Raw genomic sequence first — 23,878 nt, forward strand, 5'->3', positions numbered from 1 at the left:
TGCGCTGGAGGCAAGAGCCTCAAGGGCACCCTTCACCCTGGGGAAGAGCCCGTGGGGTCTACTGTAGAGCCTCCCCGCCCCTTCCCCCCGTTTTCGCCGCTCAAGTAGTTGGAATAGGAGGCCCAAGCTCCCACAGAGAAGGCAGGGCTAGGCCATAGTGACACACAAGCTCCAGTGGTTGAGTCATTTTATTGGACCTTTAAGGGTTGGTTGTGGGGAGCATTCCCTCCATTTGGTCAGGGTTCTGCATAGGGGTCCTGCAGGGGAGACCAACTTAGGCTCCATCCCTGGAGCAGAGACTCAGCCCCCAGGATCTCTTATGGAAAAATGGTGTAATACCTGGCCATTTTTGCCCGTGATTACCAATAAAGTATTCATAATAAAAAATCTCTGTTCTGACTACTGTGGAGGTCTTCCTGCTGGAAAAGAAGTGTGCAAAGCTGTTCGTAGTACATATGCAGAGTCTTGTTTTAGCCACAAATAGTGCCAGTCCCACTTTCCCCTGATAGTTTGCTCAACTCAGCAGATGCAAAAGGGCTGGCTTGTTCTCCTTTTGATTTCTTCCACAAGGTCTTCTCTTGGGACGTCCACCTGGCCAGGATGGGTAAAGAAGATGGTATGAGCATCTCTGACTCCACTGCTCCCAAGTGCCCACTCCTTCCTCTAGTCACCAGGCTTGGCTCAGCTGGGAGCAGGAATGCAGGCAAAGGAGCCAGAGACACAAAGTATGGTTGCAGATGGGACTCCTATCCTACTATGACAATAGTAACAGGTTAATAACCCTTTAGTCTTTTCCGAGTGGGTATTAACATGAGTTCCAGACTTTTGCTTGGGTCTTGAATGAGCACAGCCTGCCCAAATGGCATACATTCCCCTTCCCTCAGCCTCTCTAGCCACCTACCTACCTCTTCCCTGCTGGCCACTGATCGGAGCTTGATGACCCCATCCTTGAGCTCCTGCTCACCAATGATGGCCACCAGTGGGATGCCTGCCTCCTCACAGTATTGCAACTGGTTCAGCAACTTAGGGTTCTTCTTATAGAGCAGCTCTGCCTGCAGGGGACCAGGGCAGAAGATGAAGGCTGGCTTCTACTGTTCTCAGGGACAACTTCCTTGGGGCCCACGTGCTCTTAGCTCTCCTCCACGAAGCTGCTATGGATGAGCTTTTATTTAGGCTGTGCCCAGCACTCCCAAGTTCACTGCCACCCTGGAACTGGCCTCCTCTACCTTGATCCCAGCATTCCAGAGCTCTGAGACAAGCTTTAGTCTCTCCTCCAGCAGCTTTTTCTGTGCAGATGCCACAAGCACTTGTGTCTCTGTGGTCCGTACTTTCTCCTCCGTAGCCTGGGGAAGGGTCAAATAAGAGTCCGAGCTGGGCTACCTTCAAGCAGCCAAGCGAGCAGGCTGTTGTCAGGATTCTGACCTATCAACTGCGCATAAGGTAGCTCCTAGAAGGTATAAGAAACGAACTGCCTGGCTTGTACGTATAGCTTACCAGAAAAGATAACAAAGGGCAAGAGCCAAGGTAGTTTATGTACATAACTTCAAACTTGTCTCCTTCTAGTACCTTAAGGGGCCATGAGAATATTCACATAGAAATGATACTGTGAACTCACTCGGTCCCCATATACTATCAGCCCAGTCAAGGGACTGTGCCTCTTATACTTCAGTCATAGGGCCCAACCCAGGGTATGGGTGGATAGGGGTAAAGAGAGAATGCTGCTGCTGCTGCCCATTGTCTTTTTCTTGTAAACTATTTTCATAGTTCTTAACAACATACAATGCCTACTGGAACACTGACCTCAATTGGGAAACATGGTTTCCACTCCAGAGAAAAGGATGGGAGCACTGGGAAGATTACTGCCAGAGCATTCCCCAGGGGATGAAATGCATCCAGCCAGTTAAAAGCAGCAGCAAAGGAGTGCTTGAGGTCATGAGGGCCTTCCCTCTAGAGGCTAGAGAGTCAAGATAGCCATCTGAAGAATCCCAAGGCCTAAAACACATGCTTACCACTTAGAGGTGATATCAGAGGAGTTAGGAGCAAGACTTTGGAGTTAGACTGCCTGGATTTGCATTCTGACCCTGGTACTTAAAAGTTTCACAGCTGGGGCACCTAGGTGGCTCAGCCAGGTCATGATCCCAGGGTCCTGGGATCAAGCCCTGCATCGGGCTCCCTACTTGTCAGGGAGCCTGCTTCTCCCTCTTTTTCTGCCTCTCCCCCTACTTGTGCTCTGTCTCTCAAAATAATAAACAAACAAACAAATAAATAAAATATCAAAAAAAGGTTTCACCACCTTGGGCAAATTATGACTTATAGTGCTTCAGTTCCCTTGGCTACAAAATGCAGATAATAAAAGTAGCTACTCTCAGAGGGCTGTGCAAGAATTTTAGTAGATAATGCATGAAAAGCACTAAGCACAGTGCCCAGCACACAGTAATAAAATATTAAGCATTCTGTATTCTGAAGATTGATGTCTTTGGATATACCACCCCATGACTTCCGACAGTGCTGAGGGAAGTAGGGACCCAGAGGAAAGGATTCTGGGGAGAATGAAGGATCCAAGATCCATCAAGTTGGCCTACAATGGAGTAGAAGTCCATTAAACACAGCAACCATCTTTTCTCCATTTCTTTCCAAAGATGCTCCTTGCCCAAAACAGTACCATTCGCCCCCTTGAAGAACAAAGAAAACAGCTCATATGCCAGTAGCTGCCTGCCCCCAGGACTTACCTCTAGCCTCTGCTCCACAATGGAAAAGATCCGCTCCACCCCAATGCTGAGCCCCACGCATGGCACCTTGCGTCCTTTAGGGTCGAACATGCCCACCAGCCCATCATAGCGTCCTCCAGCAGCCACACTGCCCACACCCAGGGGCTCTTCCCCTGCCTGCACTGGGGTTTGTAGCAGCACCGCCTCATAGATCACCCCAGTATAGTAGTCTAGCCCTCGAGCGAGGCTTAGGTCGAAGGAGATCTATGGGGACAAGATCATAGTCAGTACCAGATAAGGATCAAGGATCTGAAACCTCACACCTCAGCTAAAGTGTCCACTCCCAACCTGACTCACCTTGTCAGCAATGCCAAACAGGGTCAAGTATTCAAACAGTAGTTTTAGGTCTCCCAGGCCCTCCAAGGCCTGTTTGTTTTGGGACAGTTCAGGATCCTGGAGCAGCTGTTCCACTAGGGATATCCCACCTGGGGAGACATCATTTGTGAGCCAGACTGAGTGACAAAAGGAAAAAAGCAGAGGCTCTCTTTACCTTTTTCCCTGGACTACATGTAGGTATGCATGCTTGCATACACACACACACACACACACACACACACACACACACACACACACAGTGTTGGCCTAAGAGTTAAGGCCAGTGAGATGGCTGTTGGAGAGAGGCAGGATCTATTTCTCACCATGCTGCTGGACGTAGTCCCCAATGTGGTCAGCCACCTCGGGTGCGAGGCCCTTCTCTCCCACCATCTCATTCTTTACTTCCTCCCAGGACACCTAGGCAGACAGATGCCAGTAAGGGACCCCTGGGAAGCTTCTCCACTGCAGGGCAAGTGTGGGCCCTCCTGAGGGGGCAGTTTGGGAGAAGTTCCTTTCAACCTATATTCTGGGGCCAATCTTCCTTTGGTGAGCACAGAGGCAGGCCCCTCCCTCTCTCCTGATCTTGTTTTACATTTCTCAGAGAAGGTGGGATGTACGAAAAGAGTGAAGTGTTTAGCTCATTACCTTGTCCAACTTGTCCACTGAGGAGCAGATGGTACGGAACTTGCTATCAGGAACACCACAGATGGCAAACATCCCATCTAGGATGCGCCTATCATTTACCTGTAGGGACCCAAGGCATAGTGAGGAGGGAATCTCTTTATATGACTGTCAATGGTCTTGTCATTTCGCTATTGGTCTCTCTGCACAAGGATATTTTCTTATGACAGGCTAGGCCCAGCTTTGCCCTTCCAGACCCATTCAGCTCTGACCTTGACTAGGAAGTCGCCTATCTGAAGGGATCTCAGGATCTCACACATGATCTCCAGGCACTCTGCATCAGGGATCATGGGGTCAAATTGTCCGGCAATGTCAAAGTCCTGCAGGGAGATGGGTAGTTATAGTTCTCAGGGTTTTAACCTACTTAAGCAGGGGAAGGCCTGGGGGGGGGGGGGGCCGCTAGGGAGACGGGGGGATGGGCTGGTCCTGGGAGCTCTGTTCTCTCCCTATAAACACCTGTTTGCACTCATGCATACACCACCTTCTTCATTATCTGTCTGACCACCCACCCAGAGGAAATGCCCAGCATTCCTGGTTTTCTTAACCAACCCAGGTTTCCTTTCTGTCTACATTGCTTCATTATCTCACTCATCTACTTTCCCTTATTTCCTCCTAGCACCACGGGGGCAAATATATGGCTTTAGTCCTTAGCCATTTTCTCTATTCAGAAGCTCTGCCACCACTCTGGATGATCTGATACTTCAAATCCAATTTCTCCATCCTTTGCTGTAATCCTATCACTGTGGTTTAATACAAAGCACTGGACTATGAGTTCACTTCTGACTTTGGCTTTCTTATCCTTATGATCTCTTCATCTTGCTGAGTCTCACATTTACTTGTATGTAAAATAGGGAGAATCATCCCTATCCTCTACATGAAAATATTAAAGAAATGTAACAGCATGATTTGGTGAATCCAGTTTGTTCAGAACACCATGAGTACTCAGTAGATTCTACTAAGTTGATGGAGGGCTATGTTCCCCGTCATGCCCCACATACTCACACACTGATAGAATTCCCGATACCGGCCTCGGGTCATGGCTGGGTTATCGCGCCGATATACTTTGGCTATGTGGTAGCGTTTAATGTTGGTCAGTTTATTCATTGCCAAATATCGAGCAAAAGGAACCTGGTAACAGTTAAGGAGAAAGCCTCCTCCTCACACAGTCTGGCAGTTGATTATCACCACCACCAGAAGCTGTGGTCTAACCTCTCTGTGTGTGTGAGTAAAACCACAACCTGTGAGATTAGGAGCATTTCTGAACATCAGGAAGAATCAACTTTGTGACCACAAGGGGCAGCAGAAGTCTCAAAAAAGATTAAGGTTCCTTTCTTTTTGGTTAGTGTCTCTCCTGGGCTATGCTGAGCAAAGCCGGGAGCCAGGGAGATGGGTCAGAGAGCAGAAAAAGGTCTTCATGTAGGATTTCTGAGGAGATGATTCTCTGACATAGCTTGGAGATAAAGAAAGGAGAGCTCTGTCCACTGGACAGGGCAGGGGAGAGATATTCTGGAGCCAAGGGATTATTGAGTTGGAACTGGTTCCTAACATAAAGTCTCACTCAGGATTCAGAAGACTTTTAAGGCTATGTTCTGTTTAGCCAAAATCTCATTCCTAGTTTAAAGAAATAAGTTCCCTAATTGCCACAAGCATCATATTTAATCCCACCCATGTCTGGCTGTCCCCAAACCTGAGACTAGAAAAAGCCCAGGCCAATAAGAACTAATTGATCCAAAGTACCAAGAACCCAAGTTAGAAAGATACAGTGAGGTCATAGCGAAGGGACAATAGCTCTCCACCCTGGTCCTTCAGATCATAGATAAGCTTAGAGTCTTCTCCATACTTTCCAGTCAGTGTTTCCTGGAGAAAATATAAAGAAATGTGATCACAATGATAAATATAACAATTTAAAAGGAAGTTGTTGGGTTTTTTTTTTTTTATTATTTTTAGATTTTATTTATTTATTTGAGAGAGAGAGCGAGTGAACATGTGCACAAGCAAGGGGGAGGAACAGAGGGAGAAGCAGGCTCCCCGCCAAGCAGGAAGCCCGATGCAGGGCTGGATCCCAGGACCCTGGGATCTGGAGCCAAAGGCAGATGCCTATCCAACTGAGCCACCCAGGTACCTAAAAGGAAGTTTTTTTTTTTTTAAAGATTTTATTTATTTATTCATAGAGACACAGCTAGAGAGAGAGACAGAGACACAGGCAGAGGGAGAAGCAAGCCCCATGCAGGGAGCCCGATGTGGGACTCGATCCCAGGGTCTCCAGGATCACACCCTGGGCTGCAGGCGGCGCTAAACCGCTGCGCCACTGGGGCTGCCCTAAAAGGAAGTTTTAAAACAAAAACACTATCCTAACATGCCTATTTCAACTTGTCTGTATTTCTGCTGCTCTCTATCCTAATGCTTATGTATTAAGTGTTAATTATAATCAAAAGAAAATACCAATTTCCATTTGGGGACACAATGGAAGTATTATTTTTATTTATTTTTTTGGAAGTATTATTTTTAAAAGCTGCATTATACTTCAGTGAGAAGCAACTCTGTATTTTCTTCCTTCCTGGTATTAACTGTTAACTGATTAGGTTTTTCCAAAACATTTATTTGTTTTAAGATTTTATTTATTTGTCAGAGAGAAGGAGAGAGCACGTGTGTGCACAAGCAGGGGGAACAGTAGGCAGAGGGAGAAACAGGGTCTCTGATGAGCAGGGAGCCTGATGTAGGGCTCTAACCGAGGACCCTGGGATCATGACCTGAACTGAAGGCAGACACTTATCCGACTGAGCCACCCAGGCACCCTGTTCTTTAACATTTCAATAAATATATTTTGGTATATAGTTTTTTCTTTGGAATATATATTTTTGAAGATTACCTCCTAAGAGTGGATTATTTGATCAACAAACTTTTATGATGCCTATAGGTTGAACAATGTCAAAAGGCAAAACTGACATAGCAGCTCTTGCCATGTGATATCTTCAATAAGGTGATAACATTATTTCACTTACCAGAAAGTTTAAAAAGCCTGGAAATTCCCAGTGTGTAGAATTAGAAACACTTATACATTGGTTGGTGTTATGGGCTGAATTGTGTCCCTTTTAAAATTCATATATTGTAATCCTATCCCCCAGTAACCTCAGAATGTGACTATATTTGGAGACAGGGTCTTGAAAAGGCATTTAAGCTAAAATGATGTCGTTAGAGTAGGCCCTAATCCAACAGAAGTCCTTATAAAAAGAGGAAAATTGGACACAGACAGAAGGAAGATGATGTGAAGACACGGGGAAGACACCACCTACAGCCAAAGAGCAAGGCCTGAAACAGATCCTTCATGACCCTCTGAAAGAACCAGCCTGCTGACACTTTGTCTTGGACTTCTAGCCTCCTGACACTACATTTGTTGTTTAAGTCACCCAGTCCCTGGTACTTTGTTATGGCAGCCCTAGCAAACTAATATAACTGGTAAACATAAATGAGTACAGTCTTTTGACCCAGCAATTTTCTATGAACTTACCCTGCAAATGAATGCCCACCAGTACCAGACATTGCTCTAAGCACTAAATATACATCAGTGAACAAAACAATAGTAGTCTATGCCCTCATGGATCTTTCAGTATGAGGGAGAACAGGCAGTACACCAATGCAAGGAAACAAATTAACAGATAATTTCAGTTAGTGATAATTTCTCTAATGGAAATAAAACAGGTCGAAGTGATAAACAAGGGATACTTTGGACAAGACAGTTGGAGAGGACTATTTGAAGAATGGCATTTTAGTGGAGTCTGAAATTAAAATCCTTAATCTCTAATTTAAATCTTTTTTTTTTAATTTTTTATTTATTTATGATAGTCACGGAGAGAGAGAGAGAGAGGCAGAGACATAGGCAGAGGGAGAAGCAGGCTCCATGCACCAGGAGCCTGATGTGGGATTTGATCCCAGGTCTCCAGGATCGCGCCCTGGGCCAAAGGCAGGCACCAAACTGCTGCGCCACCCAGGGATCCCCTTAATCTCTAATTTAATCTGAAATTCTAGGGGCAAGGGAGTTTAAGAAAAGGGAAGAGCAAGTACAAAGTCCCTGAGATAGAAACATTTAGAATGGTGCAGGAATAGAAAAAAGACCAGAATATGGGACACCTGGGTGACTCAGCAGTTGAGCATCTGCTTTTGGCTTGAGGCGTGATCCCGGAGGCCTGGGATCGAGTCCCACATTGGGCTCCCTGCATGGAGCCTGCTTTTCCCTCTGCCTGTGTCTCTGCCTCTCTGTATCTCTCATGAATAAATAAATAAAATCTTAAAAAAATTAAAATAAAAAAAATCTTAAAAAGAACTAGAAACCATCCCAGGGTCCATCAACAGGAGACTGGTTACTTATTTACCCTTTATATGTATGGTTCATATATATCTAAAAACATCTCAAGTACATAACAAGAAGGGCTCTCTCGTGGAAGCCACTAGCTGTGATCACGGTGAATAAAAACCAGGCCTGTCTTCCTGCTCATCGGAAAAAATCCTGGTCTTTGTCCGCAACAGGGGAGACACCTCTCACTCTCTTGTCATCTTCTTTGTTGTTTGTATATCCACTCTCCCACCGTGCAATTTCCCCCTCAGTCATCCCTCACCTTTAGTTCGAACACAGGTGTATCAATTACTTCTGCACCATGACGCTTGAAGCAGCTGATGATTACATCAAACACCTTCTCTCGAACGGCCATCTGCCGGGGACTGTAGTCTCTTGTACCCTTGGAGTCCAAATCAGCCAAAGAACCAGGGATGAGATTTAAAAACAAACAGGGAACATTAAGGTCTAGAAATATAAAAGGTCTAGAAATATAAAAGCATGACCTCAAAGATGACAAATGCAAATACTGCCCCAAACTCAGATTTTGGGCTACAGATTTGTAAAGCCAGCATGAACAATTCCCTAGTAATTATCACACCCATTTGCATTCACCCTTCTAAATTCCATCCCCTTTTTAGCTTGGTTCTATTTTCTAGAATTCTTAGAATGCTGTTTTCTTTCTTTCTTTTCTTTCTTTCTTTCTTTCTTTCTTTCTTTCTTTCTCTCTCTCTCTCTCTCTCTCTCTCTCTCTTTCTTTCTAGAACAGTATCTTCTGAGAAGTTCTTCGAAAAACTTTTTCTGTGATACCAGAACATTTCCCTGCCTAACAGAAAATACCTACCTGATGACAGGTATATAACTGACTCAAACTGGCTTAGCTAGTTGAATTACAAATTTTATAATTAACATTTCCCCCAGCATAACTTAAAAAAAAATTCTAATAAATACTATTCATTCTCTAATTTGTTTTTTTCTTTTTTTTTTTTTAAGATTTTATTTACTTATTCATGAGAGAGAGAGAGAGAGAGAGAGAGAGAGAGAAGCAGGCTCCATGCAGGGAGCCCGATGTGGGACTCGATCCCGGGACTCCAGGATCACGCCATGGGCCGAAGGCAGGCGCTAAACCACAGAGCCACCCGGGGATCCCCTCTAATTTGTTTCTAATAGTTCTATGACAGAGGCTGGGCAGATACCTTTTATGGATGAATTACAGGATATAGAGAGGTTAAGTCATTACCTAAGGCCACTCAGCAGGTTCTTCCATATCAGACTGTCTGGTCTGGGTGTTTACACCCTATCAAGTCTTTAGTCTCAGGACCTCTTTAAAACCTTACTATTTATTTATTAGGGACCCCAAAGTGGATTATACCTGTCAATGTTTATTGTATTAGAAATTAAAACTGTGAACATTTAAGAATATTTATTAATTCACTTAACAAATAGTAAATCCATGCACATTAACATAAATAACATTTTAGGAAAATGTTATTTCCCAAAACAAAAAAAATTTGGTGAGAAGCGTGGTGCTGATTTACATTTTTGCAAATCTTTAATGTCTGGCCTGAAAGAAGACAACTGAATTCTTATACATGCCTTGTATATTCAGTTGTTTGTGAGATGTTGTTCTAGTTAAATAAAGAAAATCTAGCCTTACAAAGGTGTGTAATTGTAAAAGAAGGAATATATTGTTTTTATTTATTTTTTATTGGAGTTCAATTTGCCAACATATAGCATAACACCCAGTGCTCATCCCATCAAGTGCCTTCCTCAGTGCCCGTCACCCAGTCACCCCCACCCCCCACCCACCTCCCTTTCTACCACCCCTTGTTCGTTTCAGGAATATATTTTTTTTAATATTTTATTTATTTATTCATGAGAGACACAGAGAGACAGAGACATAGGCAGAGGGAGAAGCAGGCCCCATGCAGGGAGCCTGAGGTGGGACTTCATCCTGGGACTCCAGGATCACGCCCTGGGCCGAAGGCAGATGTTCAGCCGCTGAGCCACCCAGGTGCCCCAAGAAGGAATATTTTAATAAACTTTTCAGCTAACTGTAGATATTCTTCTTTAATGACACCCAAATCCAACAAATGGTAGTTTTTTAATGATTGGTTGCAATGTGGAATCTGAAAACTTTTCACATTGTTATATTGAAATCTCTTACTTGCTGAGTGAAGTAAGTCAGTCGGAGAAGGACAAATATTATATGTTCTCATTCATGTGGGGAATATAAATAATAGTGAAAGGGAATAGAGGGGAAGGGAGAAGAAATGTGTGGGAAATATCAGAAAGGGAGACAGAACGTAAAGACTGCTAACTCTGGGAAACGAACTAGGGGTGGTAGAAGGGGAGGAGGGCGGGGGGTGGGAGTGAATGGGTGACGGGCACTGGGGGTTATTCTGTATGTTGGTAAATTGAACACCAATAAAAAATAAAAAAAATAAAATCTCTTACTTTTATATGGTACCCAGAATTCACAGAAACAGAAAGTAGAACAGTAGTTCCCTGGGGGCTGGAGGGAGGGAGGGTAGAGGGGAGACTTCTTTTTCTTTTTTTTTAAAGATTTTATTTATTTATTCATGAGAGAGACAGAGAGAGAGAAAGGCAGAACCACAGGCAGAGGGAGAAGCAGGCTCCATGTATGGAGCCTGATGTAGGACTTGATCCCTGGTCTCCAGGATCACACCCTGGGCTGTAGGCGGCGCTAAACCGCTGGGCCACGGAGTGGGGTGGTGGTGGGGGGTGGAGGGGGTGGGGGGTGGAGGGGGGGTGGAAAGTGGGGGGGGTGGGGGGGTGCTGCCCGGGACTTATTCTTAATAGGTACAGAATGTCAGTTTGGTATGATAAAAAACTTCTAGGGATGAGCTGGGGTGATGGTTGCACAACAATGTAAACCACTTAATGCCACCAAACTGTATACTTAAAAATAGTTTAAAAAGGGGACACCTCTCAGTGGTTGAGCATTTGTCTTTGGCTCAGGTTGTGATACTGGGGTCCTGGGATTGAGTCCCACATTGGGTTCCCCACAGGGAGCCTGCTTCTCCCTCTGTGTCTCTGCCTCTCTCTCTATGGCTCTATGAATAAATAAGTAAAATCTTTTAAAAGCAGGGGGCACCTGGGTGGCTCAGGCTGTTAAGCATCTGCCTAAGGCCCAGGTTATGATCCCAGGGTCCTAGGACTGAGCTCCACATCGGGCTCCCTGCTCATCCAACCGTACCCTTCCATACTCTCTTGCACATGCTGTTGTCTCTCTGGCAAATAAATGAAATCTATTTAAAAATGGTTAAAATGGCAAATTTTTTGTTACATATATTTTACCATAATTTAAAAAACATCTATTACTCCATCTTGGACTTTGAATGAATCTTTTACCCATGCATGATTTTATAACATTATACATTGATCATGTGAAAAATAATGGTTCATTGATAAATTATGCAGATCTTCCAAATATTACACACTTCATTATATCAGAAGACACACTTGTTAATATCAACACAGATATTGCCAGGAAAGTCTAACTACTATACTGGGGAGCTGTCTAGCTCATGATGAAAGACACAAGTTTCTTGAAATCCCTACTTTCACCTGAATGCTTGAATGTTATCATTGGTAACAAATATTGTCAGAAGTTTTCCTTGAGGTGACAAAGCTCACTTCATTCATTTTCCTCAAGATGTCTCTCAAATACCAAATCTTTTTTTTTTTTTTAATTTTTATTTATTTATGATAGTCACACAGAGAGAGAGAGAGAGAGGCAGAGACACAGGCAGAGGGAGAAGCAGGCTCCATGCACCGGGAGCCCAACGTGGCATTCGATCCCGGGTCTCCAGGATCGTGCCCTGGGCCAAAGGCAGGCGCTAAACCGCTGTGCCACCCAGGGATCCCTCAAATACCAAATCTTTAAAGCAACATTTGTCTTTCAGTTTTTCTTTCAAATAAAAAAAAGGTGTTGTGTGAAGAAAGTAGCTAGTTAGCTTAAATTCATGCAAGGGCCCAAGAGTTTTTCCTACTTTGGAATGTAGCAGGAGTGCTTTATGTATACTTCCAATTTCATCACATGGAATACTAAAAAAGAATGTAGTCAAAGGTTGACCTTCAATAAAATGAGTAATTTTTATTGTTTTATCAAGGAAATTCCTAAGTAAAACTTACACACACACTCACACACACACATGTATTTTTTTTTTCTGCAAATGCATGGAAGAACATGATGTCTATTATTAGTACAATGTAGTGCCACTGTCATGTTTCATGCTAAGACATCAGCAGTTCTACTTTTCAGTGCTTTTGAATCTTCATAGCAAGTGTGGTCACAAAGGCAAGTAATGTTTCAGTATTATAAAAATAATTCTGACTATAAAACCTTTTGAGAGTTCTGTCCCCACGATATTGAGTTTTCTGTTAATATAAATCACACATCAAAAAATTGTGTTTCAACAAACTAAAGTGGATATTAATTCTCCAGTATAATCTTTCTTTTAAAATAGTATAGAGGGACACCTAGGTGGCTTAGCGGTTACACGCCTGCCTTTAGCTCAGGTTGTGATCCTGGGATCTGGGATTGAGTCCCACATTGGACCCCCCTGCAAGGAGCCTGCTTCTCCCTCTGCCTATGTCTCTGCCTCTCTCTCTCAGCAGTCTTTGCTGCTCATGAATAAATAAATCTTTAAAAAATAAATAAAATAGTATAGAGATTTTCAAACACACAATATAGGGAATAGTATCACAGACCACCATGCATCTATTACCCAGCTTCAATAACCATCAGCATCTGTTATTTTTATTTTATCTAAGCCCAACATCTTTTTTTCTGGAGTATTTTAAAGTAAATCCAGACACCATATCAGTTTGTCCATAAATATTTCAGTATGATTTTCTAATGCACAAGGTTTAAAAAAAGCCAAAACACTATAATACCTTTATTACAACAAAACAAACAGCCACCCATTCATATTACCTAATACCCAAGCCATGTTTAAATTTCCCCAATTGCCTCAAGAATAAAGGGAAAAAAATGAGTGGGAAATATCAGAAAGAGAGACAGAACATGAGAGATTCCTAACTCTGGGAAACGAACTAGGGCGGGTGGAAGGGGAGGTGGGCGGGGGGTGGGAGTGACTGGGTGACGGGCACTGAAGGGGGCACTTGATGGGATGAGCATTGGGTGTTATTCTATATGTTGGCAAATTGAACACCAATAAAAAATAAATTTATATATATATAAAATTTTTTTTTTTATGGTTGGCTCACTTGAATTAGATTCTAAATGAAGCCCAGTCACTGTATTTGTCTCTTTATCTATTTAATCCACGACAGGTTCCTTTCCTTTTTTTTTTTTTTTTTTAAGTGCCATTTATTTGTTGAGGAAATTGAATTATTTGTCTTAAAGAACTTTTCATATTCTAGATTTCATTAACAATATATCCAATGTGTCACTTAATACATTCCGCCATCTCCCATATTTTTGGTAAACTGATGGTTAGGTCAAAAGGCCTGATTAGATTCAGGTTCAATTTTTCTTGGCAGGAAAAGTTCATAGGTGGTGCTGTGTACTTCTTATTGCATCACATAAGGTGAAACATAATGTCTGGTTGCCCTACTTTTAATGATGTTAAGATTGATTGTTGGGTTTACGTGAGGCCAGCCTGATCTATCATAAATTCCCCATTAATCTTATCACTAGATAGTTTGAAAAAACTATGGATACCACTGTTTTGTGATTTTATTGTCTCTTTAACCTCCAATATTAGTTGTGTGTAGAAGGGAATAGCCCAATGAATTTAGGAGCCCAAAGAATGAACCTAAAAAGGCGACACCTCAATGCATGGAAGACTCCTCTTCTTTGGAATCCAATTTCACAATACATTTATTGACTATTTATTCAGTTCCAGATACCTACTCTCAGCCTCTCAGGGTAAATAAACCATGTGAATAACTAAAAGTCACCAAGAAATGCAATAATAGAGATATATATGAGGTGCCTAGGGAACCCAGATGAAACAGTAAATAGTTCTGTTTATAGAGCTTACAAAGAATGATATCTAAACTAAAATCCTGGAGGCTGGACTAGTAATCTACAACCTCATTCCACTCCACTCCACTCTACTCTCCCTCTATATTTGGTTCTACTCATACAGGTCTTTTTCTAGTTCCTGGAAACTATAAGCATTCTTCTCTCCTTCAGGATTTCCATACTCTACCTGAACCTATCTTCCTTACACTCCTCCCCTGGCTACTTCCCATTCATCCTAAGTCAGTTGGGTCAGTTAGTACATTACTTCTTCATCGAGGCTTTTTCAGACTCTCTAGTTCTTTCCTGTTTATCTCAGAATTCTTGTTATTTCTTTATTTTTTTATTTTTAAAGATTTTTATTTATTTATTCATGAGAGATACACAGAGATAGGCAGAGACACAGGCAAAGGGGGAAGCAGGTTCCTCTCAGGGAGCTGGATGGGGGACTCCATCCTGGTACCCTGGGATCACACCCTGAGCCTAAGGCAGATGTTCAATTACCGAGCCACTCAGGCATCTCTTGTTATTTCTTTATATAATTTATCACAATTTATAATCACATATTCAAGAGTGGGATTATTTGTCCTGAGTCCATTTCGTTCAGTAGAATGTAAGCTCCATGAGGGCAGGCTGTATTGTTCACCATGGTATACTCACTGATTCCTACAGTGCTAGGCATATAGTAAGCACTCAAAAAATATTTACTGAATGAAAGAAAGAATAGGTGTAGCTGGCATACTACTAAGCACCCAGTTTGTCTAGTTTCTGCCATCACTTTGCTATCCCAGAACGACTCGGACTCCAATTCAGCCCAGCACCCAGAACAACTGTTCAGGGAAGCAGGGGCATCCACGTTTGGGAGTGGAATTAGGGGCCTTCGCAGAAGCTCCTTAATGGATTTGTATTTACCTTGGGGGTTTTGAGCACAAACTTCTGTTTCCCTTCATCAGGGCCCAGCTGCGCCTTCAATTTCAGTAGTTTTGCTACCTCCTCCTCGATCTGTGGAAGTAAAATAAGTGCTGGGCGATCACGTCTGCCACTCCCTTCCCTCCTCCGCCATTCATTCAGTATCCCTCCCTCATCAGAATCTGGGCAGATCTCTCCCCTCAGTTGTGCTTCTGTCGGGTTCTACCCGGGACACCTCCCCATCCTGGCCCTGCTCCTTCCTATCCGCCGGGTCCCTTTTCCTACATCTCTTTCCTCTATGCAGACCACCTAGTTCCATGTCCCCCCCGGTCCTATTTTGGTCTCTCCCAGCCACCTGGGTCGCACCTGCTCAGCGCTGGCCTTCTGCTGCTTGAGGCCCCGCACGCGCTCTCCCTGAAGTCGCACTAGCTCCTCCAGTGCTGCACGTTCTGCCATATTGCGGCCAACTGGCGCTGAGGGCTGTCTAGACCCGCTGTGGTTGCCGCAGCCTCAGCTCGGATAACTTCCGGCTATCGAGTCACTGGACCGCACGCCTAGAGGGCCCCCGTCGAAACACTTCCGGCTGCTCCCGGAAGTGCCGAAGCTGAGACGGTGCCTGAAAGGTTCGGAGCCAGCCTTCAGGCTTTGGAAGGTAAGGAAGTGATCTTTTCGCTGGTGCTACGGCTAACCTCTACAGCGCTCTGCACACTTACTGCGGTGGGGTCCGACCTGCTTCGTCCCCAGGTCTTTTGGCTCTTGTCTCGGAAAGGCGGCTTCCTGTTACATGATGCCCCCGTTCGGACTCCTGCACCGGAGGGCCTGGGCTTCACTGTTTGGCCAGCTCCTGCGGCCGTCCGGTCTTGTGTGCATCGGGGAGGTCCATTTTCATAGCCAGGTGAGCCAGACTGAGTGGTCTGTCGGGGCAGGATATTCAGGTCTGAAAGTATGGACTCTCGGCCTGCGTTCCAGTAGTACAGTTGTTTTTTGTTTTTGTTTTTGAGTGGTTTGCTGGTACTGAGCCAAGTATTTTAGATACTTAGCCATTTAATCCTCATAGCAATTTTGAGAGGTTGGGATTATTTCCATTTTACAGTTGAGGAAACAGTCTGCAAGGTTAAATGACTTATCTACAAATATATAGTAAAGGGAGCATTTTTAATACAGGCCCACAATCCCTTATGGGAACCTCTTGGGGGTCAAACACATTCTTAAGCAAAGTATATGAATATCCCCATTAAGTGAAATGACAGAAGACCATAAGTAGACTGAATTCACATTAGAATTTATCTTAAAGTGAACTCCGCGCCCCCCCCCCCCCAAAAAAGAAACCCCAAAACAAACCACTTTCTGTTTTTTAAAGATTTTTGGATTTTGGAATTGCATATGGACTTAAACTGCCATCCTTTGGAAGAGAGAATTGCCAAAATATGGAACTACCACACTATGTTTGTGAAAGGGCGTACAGCCTGCTGCTAATAAATAAAATTATCGGTTCAGTTTTACTTTAGGAAAGACCCTAGCAGATGCTTTGTGCTATCATGAACAACAGGGCTCAGGTCTTTTGTTATTAATTTTCAGTCACAGCATCTTACCAGTCTGATTTTTTAGTTCGACTTATTTAGTTCGATCCATTCTTGTTCATTCCATAGGCGTATTGTATGTTTTGGGCTGGTTCTCCTGTCTTCGGGTTACTTTTTCCATGTCTCTAAGCCTAATGACCATTGATTGTTACCTTATTAAAAATTCATTTATTGCTCTTTGAGTAGGAACTAAGAACTGGAGATCATACTAATCCCTACTCCTTGATGGTTGGTGGCAGTAATGGTGGGTTGTCCTGTGCCTTCATTGTTCTCAGGTGCTTTTCCAGACATTAAAAACTCCGAATATGATAAAGACCTGACCTTATGTGTATTACATATATAGTGCAAATACAGTGTATATTTTGGAAGGAGGCTGAGATTGAAATAGATAAAACAGTAGTCAGGCTGTGTGTTGCTCAGGGCCAGATGTCTTTGCAGGTCACTTGCAAAGGTGTCTGTCCTAGGCCTGACCAGTCTTGTGGCTCACATCTCACATTCCTTTTCCTGCCAGGTTTCAGAGGCTGTGTTAATATCCCAACTGAAACCACATCAAGAAAAATCAAATTTTGTTATCAAGACCCCAAAGGTAATGCCTTTTGCCTCACCGTATCCTATTAGATGCCTTGAGGATTGCCTTCTGCTCCGCTTGTCTTTTCCTAACCCCTTTTAATGTCTTTTTAGAGTAATTTCATTATGCTTGAGGTACTGATTGGGCTCAGTCATCTGAACTCAAAGGGATTTTAACTTCAGATTTTCTTGTATAGATTTTTTTTTTAAGATTTTATTTATTTATTCATGAGAGACACAAAGAGAGGCAGAGACACAGGTAGAGGGAGAAGCAGGCCCTATGCAGGAAGCCGGATGTGGGACTTGATCCCGGGACTCTGGGATCATGCCCTGAGCCAAGGGCAGACGCTCAACCACTGAGCCACCCAGGCATCCCTAGTATGGCTTTTTAACCCTTTGTCTTAAATGGATTTGTTTTTTTGTCTGTGTTTTCAGTATGGCTGCTTTTGGTTTCCAGGGCACCAGAGATCTTAGTCCCCAGCAGATGGTTGTGAGGGAGAAAATTCTTGATATGGTTATTGACTGCTTTAAACGTCATGGAGCAAAGAGGCTAGATACTCCAGCATTTGAGCTTAAGGTAAGAGGAGAGAGTGCTGGAACTCCATTTCTTTATCTGCCTTTAGTTTCCTGAAGAGCTTTTAGTCTGTGTTCTGGAGTCCTCCTTTGAACTTTGGTGGGTTTTGTTTGATTCCTGCAGGAAATGCTCACTGAGAAATATGGAGAAGACTCTGGACTAATCTATGATCTGAAGGATCAGGGTGGAGAGCTACTGTCCCTGCGCTATGACCTTACTGTATCTTTCTGAGTGTTAGAGACTGACCTCTCTTTCCAAACCCAGGGGAGTTTCTTTGACAAAAGGGACAACTGTGCATCTGGAATCCCATAGGTCTTTTTGCAGCAGCCTTTACTTCCAGTTCCTCCCAGAAGGCAATTCTACCAGCAGAGCCTGGCCCAGATCACTGTCACTTAACTTTACTGTGTATCAGACTCCCTTGGGGAAGATTATAGAAATACCAGGTATCTGGTGCCTAGCCCCAGATATTAATTCTGTACCTGATGTGGGATTCAGCAATCTGCATTTTATTTTTTTAAATATATATTTTTTTATTTATTTATGATAGTCACACAGAGAGAGAGAGAGAGAGAGGCAGAGACATAGGCAGAGGGAGAAGCAGGCTCCATGCACCGGGAGCCCGACGTGGGATTCGATCCCGGGTCTCCAGGATCGCGCCCTGAGCCAAAGGCAGGCGCCAAACCGCTGCGCTACCCAGAGATCCCAGCAATCTGCATTTTAAACAGGCACCTGGGGTCATGAAGAGACAGGTGGTTCTTAGCCTATACTTAAGAAACAAGGACATTAAAAAAAATAAAGAAACATTGACATAGAAGTTACAGGCAAATCTAGGTTCTCAAACTTGACCATTTTGAAATGGTTGAGAATTGATCTGAATGGGAAGGGAACAACCCATACTTGGAGTTCTTGGGTCATTTCTCTTTCAATAGATAGCAGGCCAGCTTCCCTTGTTCTTTTACTGAACTTGCACTTTCGCTTGGTGGGATTCCTTCATTCCTTTATATTGAATGTCAAGTACTGCTAGACCTTGGGGATAGTGGGAAACAAGACAGAGAAGGTTCTTGTTTTCATCCTAGTGGAAGAGATCCAATTGGTAATGGCCCAGTCCTCCAAATGTCTGTACAGTGGGCCTAAGCTTTGGATGCAGTAAACTTTCTCCTTAACCTGTTTATGTGAGGTCCCTTTTGCACGTTATCTCGCCATGAATAAAGTGAAAAGGATGAAACGCTACCAAGTTGGAAAGGTATGGCGACGAGAGAGCCCAACCATAGTCCAAGGCCGCTACAGGGAATTCTGCCAGTGTGTAAGTGACCTGATGGAGGCAGCAGGGTTTGATAGTTTGAGGGGCTACTACCTAGGAACTGGCTGCTCAGTGAAGATTTTTTCCCCCCTTTTTCTGATTTGCTGTAGGATTTTGACATTGCTGGTCAGTTTGACCCTATGATCCCTGATGCAGAGTGTTTGAAGATCATGTGTGAAGTCCTAAGTGGTTTGCAGCTGGGGGACTTTCTCATTAAGGTGAGACCAGGACTGAGGACCGAGTGGAGAAGTCTGGATTTGGCCTGATGCTGTCCCAGAACATCAGTGACCCCAGCCTTTAAGCCTATAGATCTGGGACTTTCTCAGTAGAGCTGTTGTCTTTTATCTATATCTATATAGTCACCCTATGGAATTTTCTTTCTGCACCTTTTATGAGACAGGCTAATAGGGACTGCCATTGTTTTGAGGGAAAGGCATTGACAAGGCACTTGGGTTATTTCCACTGAGTTCACAGGTCAATGATCGGCGGATTTTGGATGGGATATTGGCTGTCTGTGCTGTTCCTCAAAGCAAGTTCCATGCCATCTGCTCCTCTATAGACAAATTAGACAAGGTAACTAAAAACACATACTTCAGTAGACCATATTAAAGTCTGTGCCCTGCCCTCAAATCTTTACCCCTAGAGGAAAATAAGGAGATGGTGACTGGAAGTGAGCTTTTACTGGGGAAGATAAGAAGACCTTCTGAAGCAAGACCTGTGTTTATTGTGCAGTGTATTGACTATGCCTGCGTTTCCTAAGCTGCCTCTGACTTTGCTGCGTGTAGTGTTAGCTATTTGTGACCTTTCCAGTTAGATGAAGAAGGATCTTGGAACTGGGTTAATGTTTGGGTGTTTGCACAGATACCTTGGAAAGATGTGAGACATGAGATGGTGGCAAAGAAAGGCCTGGCTCCTGAAGTGGCTGATAGAATTGGTGACTATGTCCAACGTCATGGTAAGAACCAGCGTTTTCAGAGCTATGTGATAGAACTGGAGTAAAGGGGATGTGTATACAACTTCTATCTCTGAAACAGCACCTTTCCGAAGATATGCTAAGTGCCAGAGCCTGGCCTGAATTTAATTTCCCTTTCACTTAGTGTAATGACCGCTTTATGTCATCAGATGGCAAAGGCAGAAGAGGAGTCTAGTCATTAGAGATCAGGATTTTTTTTTTATAAATAAGAAAATGAGGATTCGTTGGAGCACATGAGGTATAAATTTGGATAAAACACCTCATTGAATAGCACAGACCTTATTTCTCCCATATGTCTCCACAGGTGGGGTATCCCTGGTAGAGGAAATGTTCCAGGATTCTAGACTATCCCAGAACAAGCAGGCCTTAGAGGGTTTGGGGGACTTGAGGTTACTATTTGAATACCTGACTTTATTTGGAATTGCTGAGAAGGTAAGCTGAGTTGAGAATGGACTTCCTGCTGAACTTTGGGGATCTCAGCGTCCTAAGTCTTTTTTGGGGACTTACTGTGGTCTTATTCCCACAGATCTCTTTTGACTTAAGCCTAGCTCGGGGCCTGGACTACTATACTGGAGTGATCTATGAAGCAGTGCTACTACAGACCCCAGCTCAGGCTGAGGAGTGCCTCAATGTGGGCAGTGTGGCTGCTGGTGGACGCTACGATGGGCTGGTGGGCGTGTTTGACCCCAAGGGCCACACGGTGCCATGTGTGGGACTCAGTATTGGGGTGGAGCGAATCTTTGCCATTTTGGAAGAGAGGATGAAGGTAGGTCCTAGGTAGGGGTGCATTTGGGCTGGAGACTAAAGACTCATGTTTGGGCAGCCCCAGTGGCGCAGCGGTTTAGTGCCGTCTGCAGCCTGGGGCGTGATCCTGGAGACCCGGGATGGAGTCCCACATCGGGCTCCCTGCATGGAGCCTGCTTCTCCCTCTGCCTGTATGTCTGCCTCTCTTTCTCTCTGTGTCTCTATGAATAAATAAATAAAATCTTAAAAAAAAAATAAAGACTCATGTTTGTGGATATACAGTTAGACTGTTTTTCTGATGATCCTTTTGTCTTTTTTTTTTTTTAAGTAGTGATACACAGGAGTTTTTTATTAGTTTTGCTTTCCTTTCTCTCTTTAATCAGACTGCTGGTCTGAAGATACGGACCACAGAGACCCAAGTGTTTGTGGCTACACCACAGAAGAACTTTCTTCATGAACGGTTGAAGCTAATTTCAGAGCTTTGGGATGCTGGGATCAAGGTATGGTAGAACTGGTGTCCAAGTCATTGAGGTATATATGGCCATTCAGGTGGCCATTTCTACCTTATGCCTAAGATGGAACTCAAGACTTTTCTGGCGTTTACTAGAGTGTCTTCTAGTAGGAGGGCTAGCTCCTCATTTCTTTGGAAATGCTTGAGTAATGTGGTCGCTTCTAAGCCCTTACTCTCTCTTCACCCTTTTCAGGCAGAGCTGCTGTATAAGAACAACCCTAAACTACTAACTCAGCTGCATTACTGTGAGCACATGGGCATTCCACTGGTGGTCATTATTGGTGAGCAAGAACTGAAAGAAGGGGTAATCAAGCTTCGTTCAGTGGCCAGCAGGGAGGAGGTGAGTGGGAAATAGAACCAAGTGTTTCTACCTTTCTTAGATTCTTTTAAGAAATATGTATCTTATGGTTGAGGAAATATCTCCAGGGTTAATAGTGGTAGAGATGAATGAAGACCCATTCAGGCAACCCTTTAGCCAGTGAATATTAGCTAGGAGGGCAGAAGGACAAATGAAATCTTAATGGGTATTTTGAGACCAATCCAATGAAATCTTTTTTTTTTTTTTTTTTTAATTTTTATTTATTTATGATAGCCACACACACAGAGAGAGAGAGAGAGGCAGAGACACAGGCAGAGGGAGAAGCAGGCTCCATGCACCGGGAGCCCGATGTGGGATTCGATCCCCGGGTCTCCAGGATCGCGCCCTGGGCCAAAGGCAGGCGCCAAACCACTGCGCCACCCAGGGATCCCCCAATCCAATGAAATAAACATAGATCAGTTGTTTGACTCTCTCTCTCTCTCTCTCTCTCACACACACACACACACACACACACACACTCACTCTCACAAGATTTTATTTTTTAAGTGATCTCTCCACCCTGCTTGGGGCTCAAACTCACAACCCCGAGGTCAAGAGTCACATGCTCTACCAATTCAGCCAGGCAGGTGCCCCAGATATGTGAATCTCTTTAGTCTTGAAAGCGTAATTCTTCAGTTCATCTTGAAGCCCACACTTCTTCCTACTGATTACATAAAGTAGTGGGATCAGATACAGGGTAAAATGAATCTGGAAAAGCAGTGACTAGGAATCTAGAATCACTTTCTAGTTTGTCACATGAAGGTTCTCTTTTGTGTTACAGGTGGCTATTAAACGGGAAAATCTTGTGGCTGAAATTCAGAAGAAACTATCTGAGTCTTGATCCTTGCCTGCTTGCCATCTGCTGCTCTTTCTAGAAGACGTTTCTTCTAGGACTGAGTTCCTGATGGACTTTGCAGTTGCTGGCCAGGATGGGTGACAAGTTCCTCTGCCTCCTCCATCCTTTCTGGGTACAAAGCTGTAGGAGGTCCTGAGGACTCCTGGGCTAGTGTGAGCAGCTATTCTGCATGGGTGCAGATGGCTGGTATGTGAAAGAGACATGCTCTAACTGCAGAGACAGATGGCAGATTTGAAGTGCCATGGAATGCTGCCAACAGGTGCTGAGATGGTTGCTTTGAGCAAGGCTCTAGGAAGGTTGCCCCAGGCTGGGACCATTGAGATAAGAAGTCAGATACGTGGCCTTCCATTGTGGCTTCTGAACCAGATTCTGGGAAATTTGTCCACAACCTGCCCTTGGCTTGTCCAGGGAGTATTGGGAGATAGCAAGGAAGGGGCAAATGGCTGCCTTCTCCTTTTGAGGACAGAGATGCTATCCTAAGGGCATAGGAGTGCTCATGGTTGTGGCATCTCTAGCTCAACTGCTGTTAGTAGAGTGAGGCTGTCTGTTTAGTAATTTTGAATGTTGAATTTAATAGGTGACTTGACAAGATGGTCTAATCTTTTGAGATTTTGGAGACCATTTCCTGTGCCAGAATTACTGCTCGACTATGTTCCATGTTGTCCTATGGAGGTGGCTGTTCTAGAAATGATTGGATAATAAATAAAATACTAAATGTAGTAGTTTGAGTGATTTGTTATCAAGAGATTGGTTTGCATAGGCCATAGAAAACCCTCAAGTGTACACTGCACAATTCTGAGAACTAGGAGCAACCTCCCTGGGGTGATGCTTCTGGATTCAGTGAAGGAAACAGTCAGTTTTCCAGTGCCCCCACTCCACCCCCCATCAACTTGGAAATACAGTCACGTCTAAATGAACATAGTGAGATGCATGCCAGAGTTCACCCTACAGCGTTGCTGATGACTGGCCTTTCCAAGTCCCATCATGTTGATTAAATTGTGCCCTATTGATTGAATGATTATAAAGTTCCTCAGTTGAAAGAAAAATGATTTAACCGAATGATGATAGCATTGCTTCAAAATAAAGAGTGTGCAAAAATTGCTTTCTATATATGCGCTGGAAAGGCTGCAACTTAGAAACACTGGGTGTCGCGGGCCATATCTTTAGTGCATACAGGTAAATAGGGCAGCTAGAGGCTCCTAATAATTCCTTCAGCCTTAAAAATTAGAAACTTGGCAAACGGATGCACAGTTGCTTAAGACTAGATCAAAGGGCCCTGATCCAAATTGCTTCCTTGTTTATAAAATAGACCAGTTGAATTAAATCAGATGATTGTTTAGAAAACCAAGGCAAAAGACATTAGTACGCGCCCTTACTTCCGTATTGCTTCATGCTC

The 23,878-nt window shown here is 43.8% G+C and overlaps 2 protein-coding genes across 7 annotated transcripts; one reads left to right on the forward strand and one right to left on the reverse strand.

The window, feature by feature from the left end:
- Positions 1–170: 170 nt before the first annotated feature.
- On the reverse strand, positions 171–15,557 carry HARS1 (histidyl-tRNA synthetase 1). Of its 2 annotated transcripts, none has more exons than XM_072826155.1 (13): positions 15,386–15,557; positions 15,023–15,112; positions 8,378–8,497; positions 5,526–5,621; positions 4,767–4,892; positions 3,977–4,084; positions 3,729–3,827; positions 3,407–3,500; positions 3,066–3,193; positions 2,730–2,972; positions 1,227–1,343; positions 902–1,052; positions 171–591 (listed from the first exon to the last, which is right to left on the reverse strand). In XM_072826155.1, the coding sequence occupies exons 1-13, from the start codon at positions 15,473–15,475 to the stop codon at positions 515–517; spliced, it is 1,539 nt and encodes a 512-aa protein (XP_072682256.1). In that variant the 5' UTR covers positions 15,476–15,557; the 3' UTR covers positions 171–514. The 2 variants fall into 2 exon arrangements, with proteins under 2 accessions (XP_072682256.1, XP_072682257.1); XM_072826156.1 differs by having other exon boundaries at positions 906–1,052; positions 15,386–15,556.
- Positions 15,557–23,201, forward strand: HARS2 (histidyl-tRNA synthetase 2, mitochondrial). Of its 5 annotated transcripts, XM_072826157.1 has the most exons (14): positions 15,557–15,671; positions 15,764–15,914; positions 17,111–17,185; positions 17,624–17,743; positions 17,864–17,959; positions 18,918–19,043; positions 19,151–19,258; positions 19,515–19,613; positions 19,902–19,995; positions 20,318–20,445; positions 20,540–20,779; positions 21,141–21,257; positions 21,462–21,608; positions 22,408–23,201. In XM_072826157.1, the coding sequence occupies exons 2-14, from the start codon at positions 15,804–15,806 to the stop codon at positions 22,465–22,467; spliced, it is 1,521 nt and encodes a 506-aa protein (XP_072682258.1). In that variant the 5' UTR covers positions 15,557–15,671; positions 15,764–15,803; the 3' UTR covers positions 22,468–23,201. The 5 variants fall into 5 exon arrangements, with proteins under 5 accessions (XP_072682258.1, XP_072682259.1, XP_072682260.1 ...); XM_072826158.1 differs by having other exon boundaries at positions 15,590–15,914; XM_072826161.1 differs by lacking the exon at positions 15,764–15,914 and having other exon boundaries at positions 15,650–15,671.
- Positions 23,202–23,878: the final 677 nt, after the last annotated feature.

This window comes from Canis lupus, chromosome 5 (genome assembly GCF_048164855.1).
Source record: "Canis lupus baileyi chromosome 5, mCanLup2.hap1, whole genome shotgun sequence".
In the NCBI taxonomy this organism is placed as follows: Eukaryota; Metazoa; Chordata; class Mammalia; order Carnivora; family Canidae; genus Canis; species Canis lupus.

Bases quoted from the DNA above. Each gene is read 5' to 3' on its own strand.
- HARS1 (XM_072826155.1), bottom strand. From the start codon at position 15,475: ATGGCAGAACGTGCAGCACTGGAGGAGCTAGTGCGACTTCAGGGAGAG. The intron at 3,501-3,728 runs GTAATGAGCTAA...CTGTCTGCCTAG, and splicing joins CAGTGGACAAGTTGGACAAG to GTGTCCTGGGAGGAAGTAAA. The intron at 592-901 runs GTAGGTGGCTAG...CATCCTGGCCAG, and splicing joins GGCCAGCAGGGAAGAGGTAG to GTGGACGTCCCAAGAGAAGA.
- HARS2 (XM_072826157.1), top strand. From the start codon at position 15,804: ATGATGCCCCCGTTCGGACTCCTGCACCGGAGGGCCTGGGCTTCACTG. The intron at 15,915-17,110 runs GTGAGCCAGACT...TTTTCCTGCCAG, and splicing joins AGGTCCATTTTCATAGCCAG to GTTTCAGAGGCTGTGTTAAT. The intron at 19,044-19,150 runs GTAAGTGACCTG...GATTTGCTGTAG, and splicing joins ACAGGGAATTCTGCCAGTGT to GATTTTGACATTGCTGGTCA.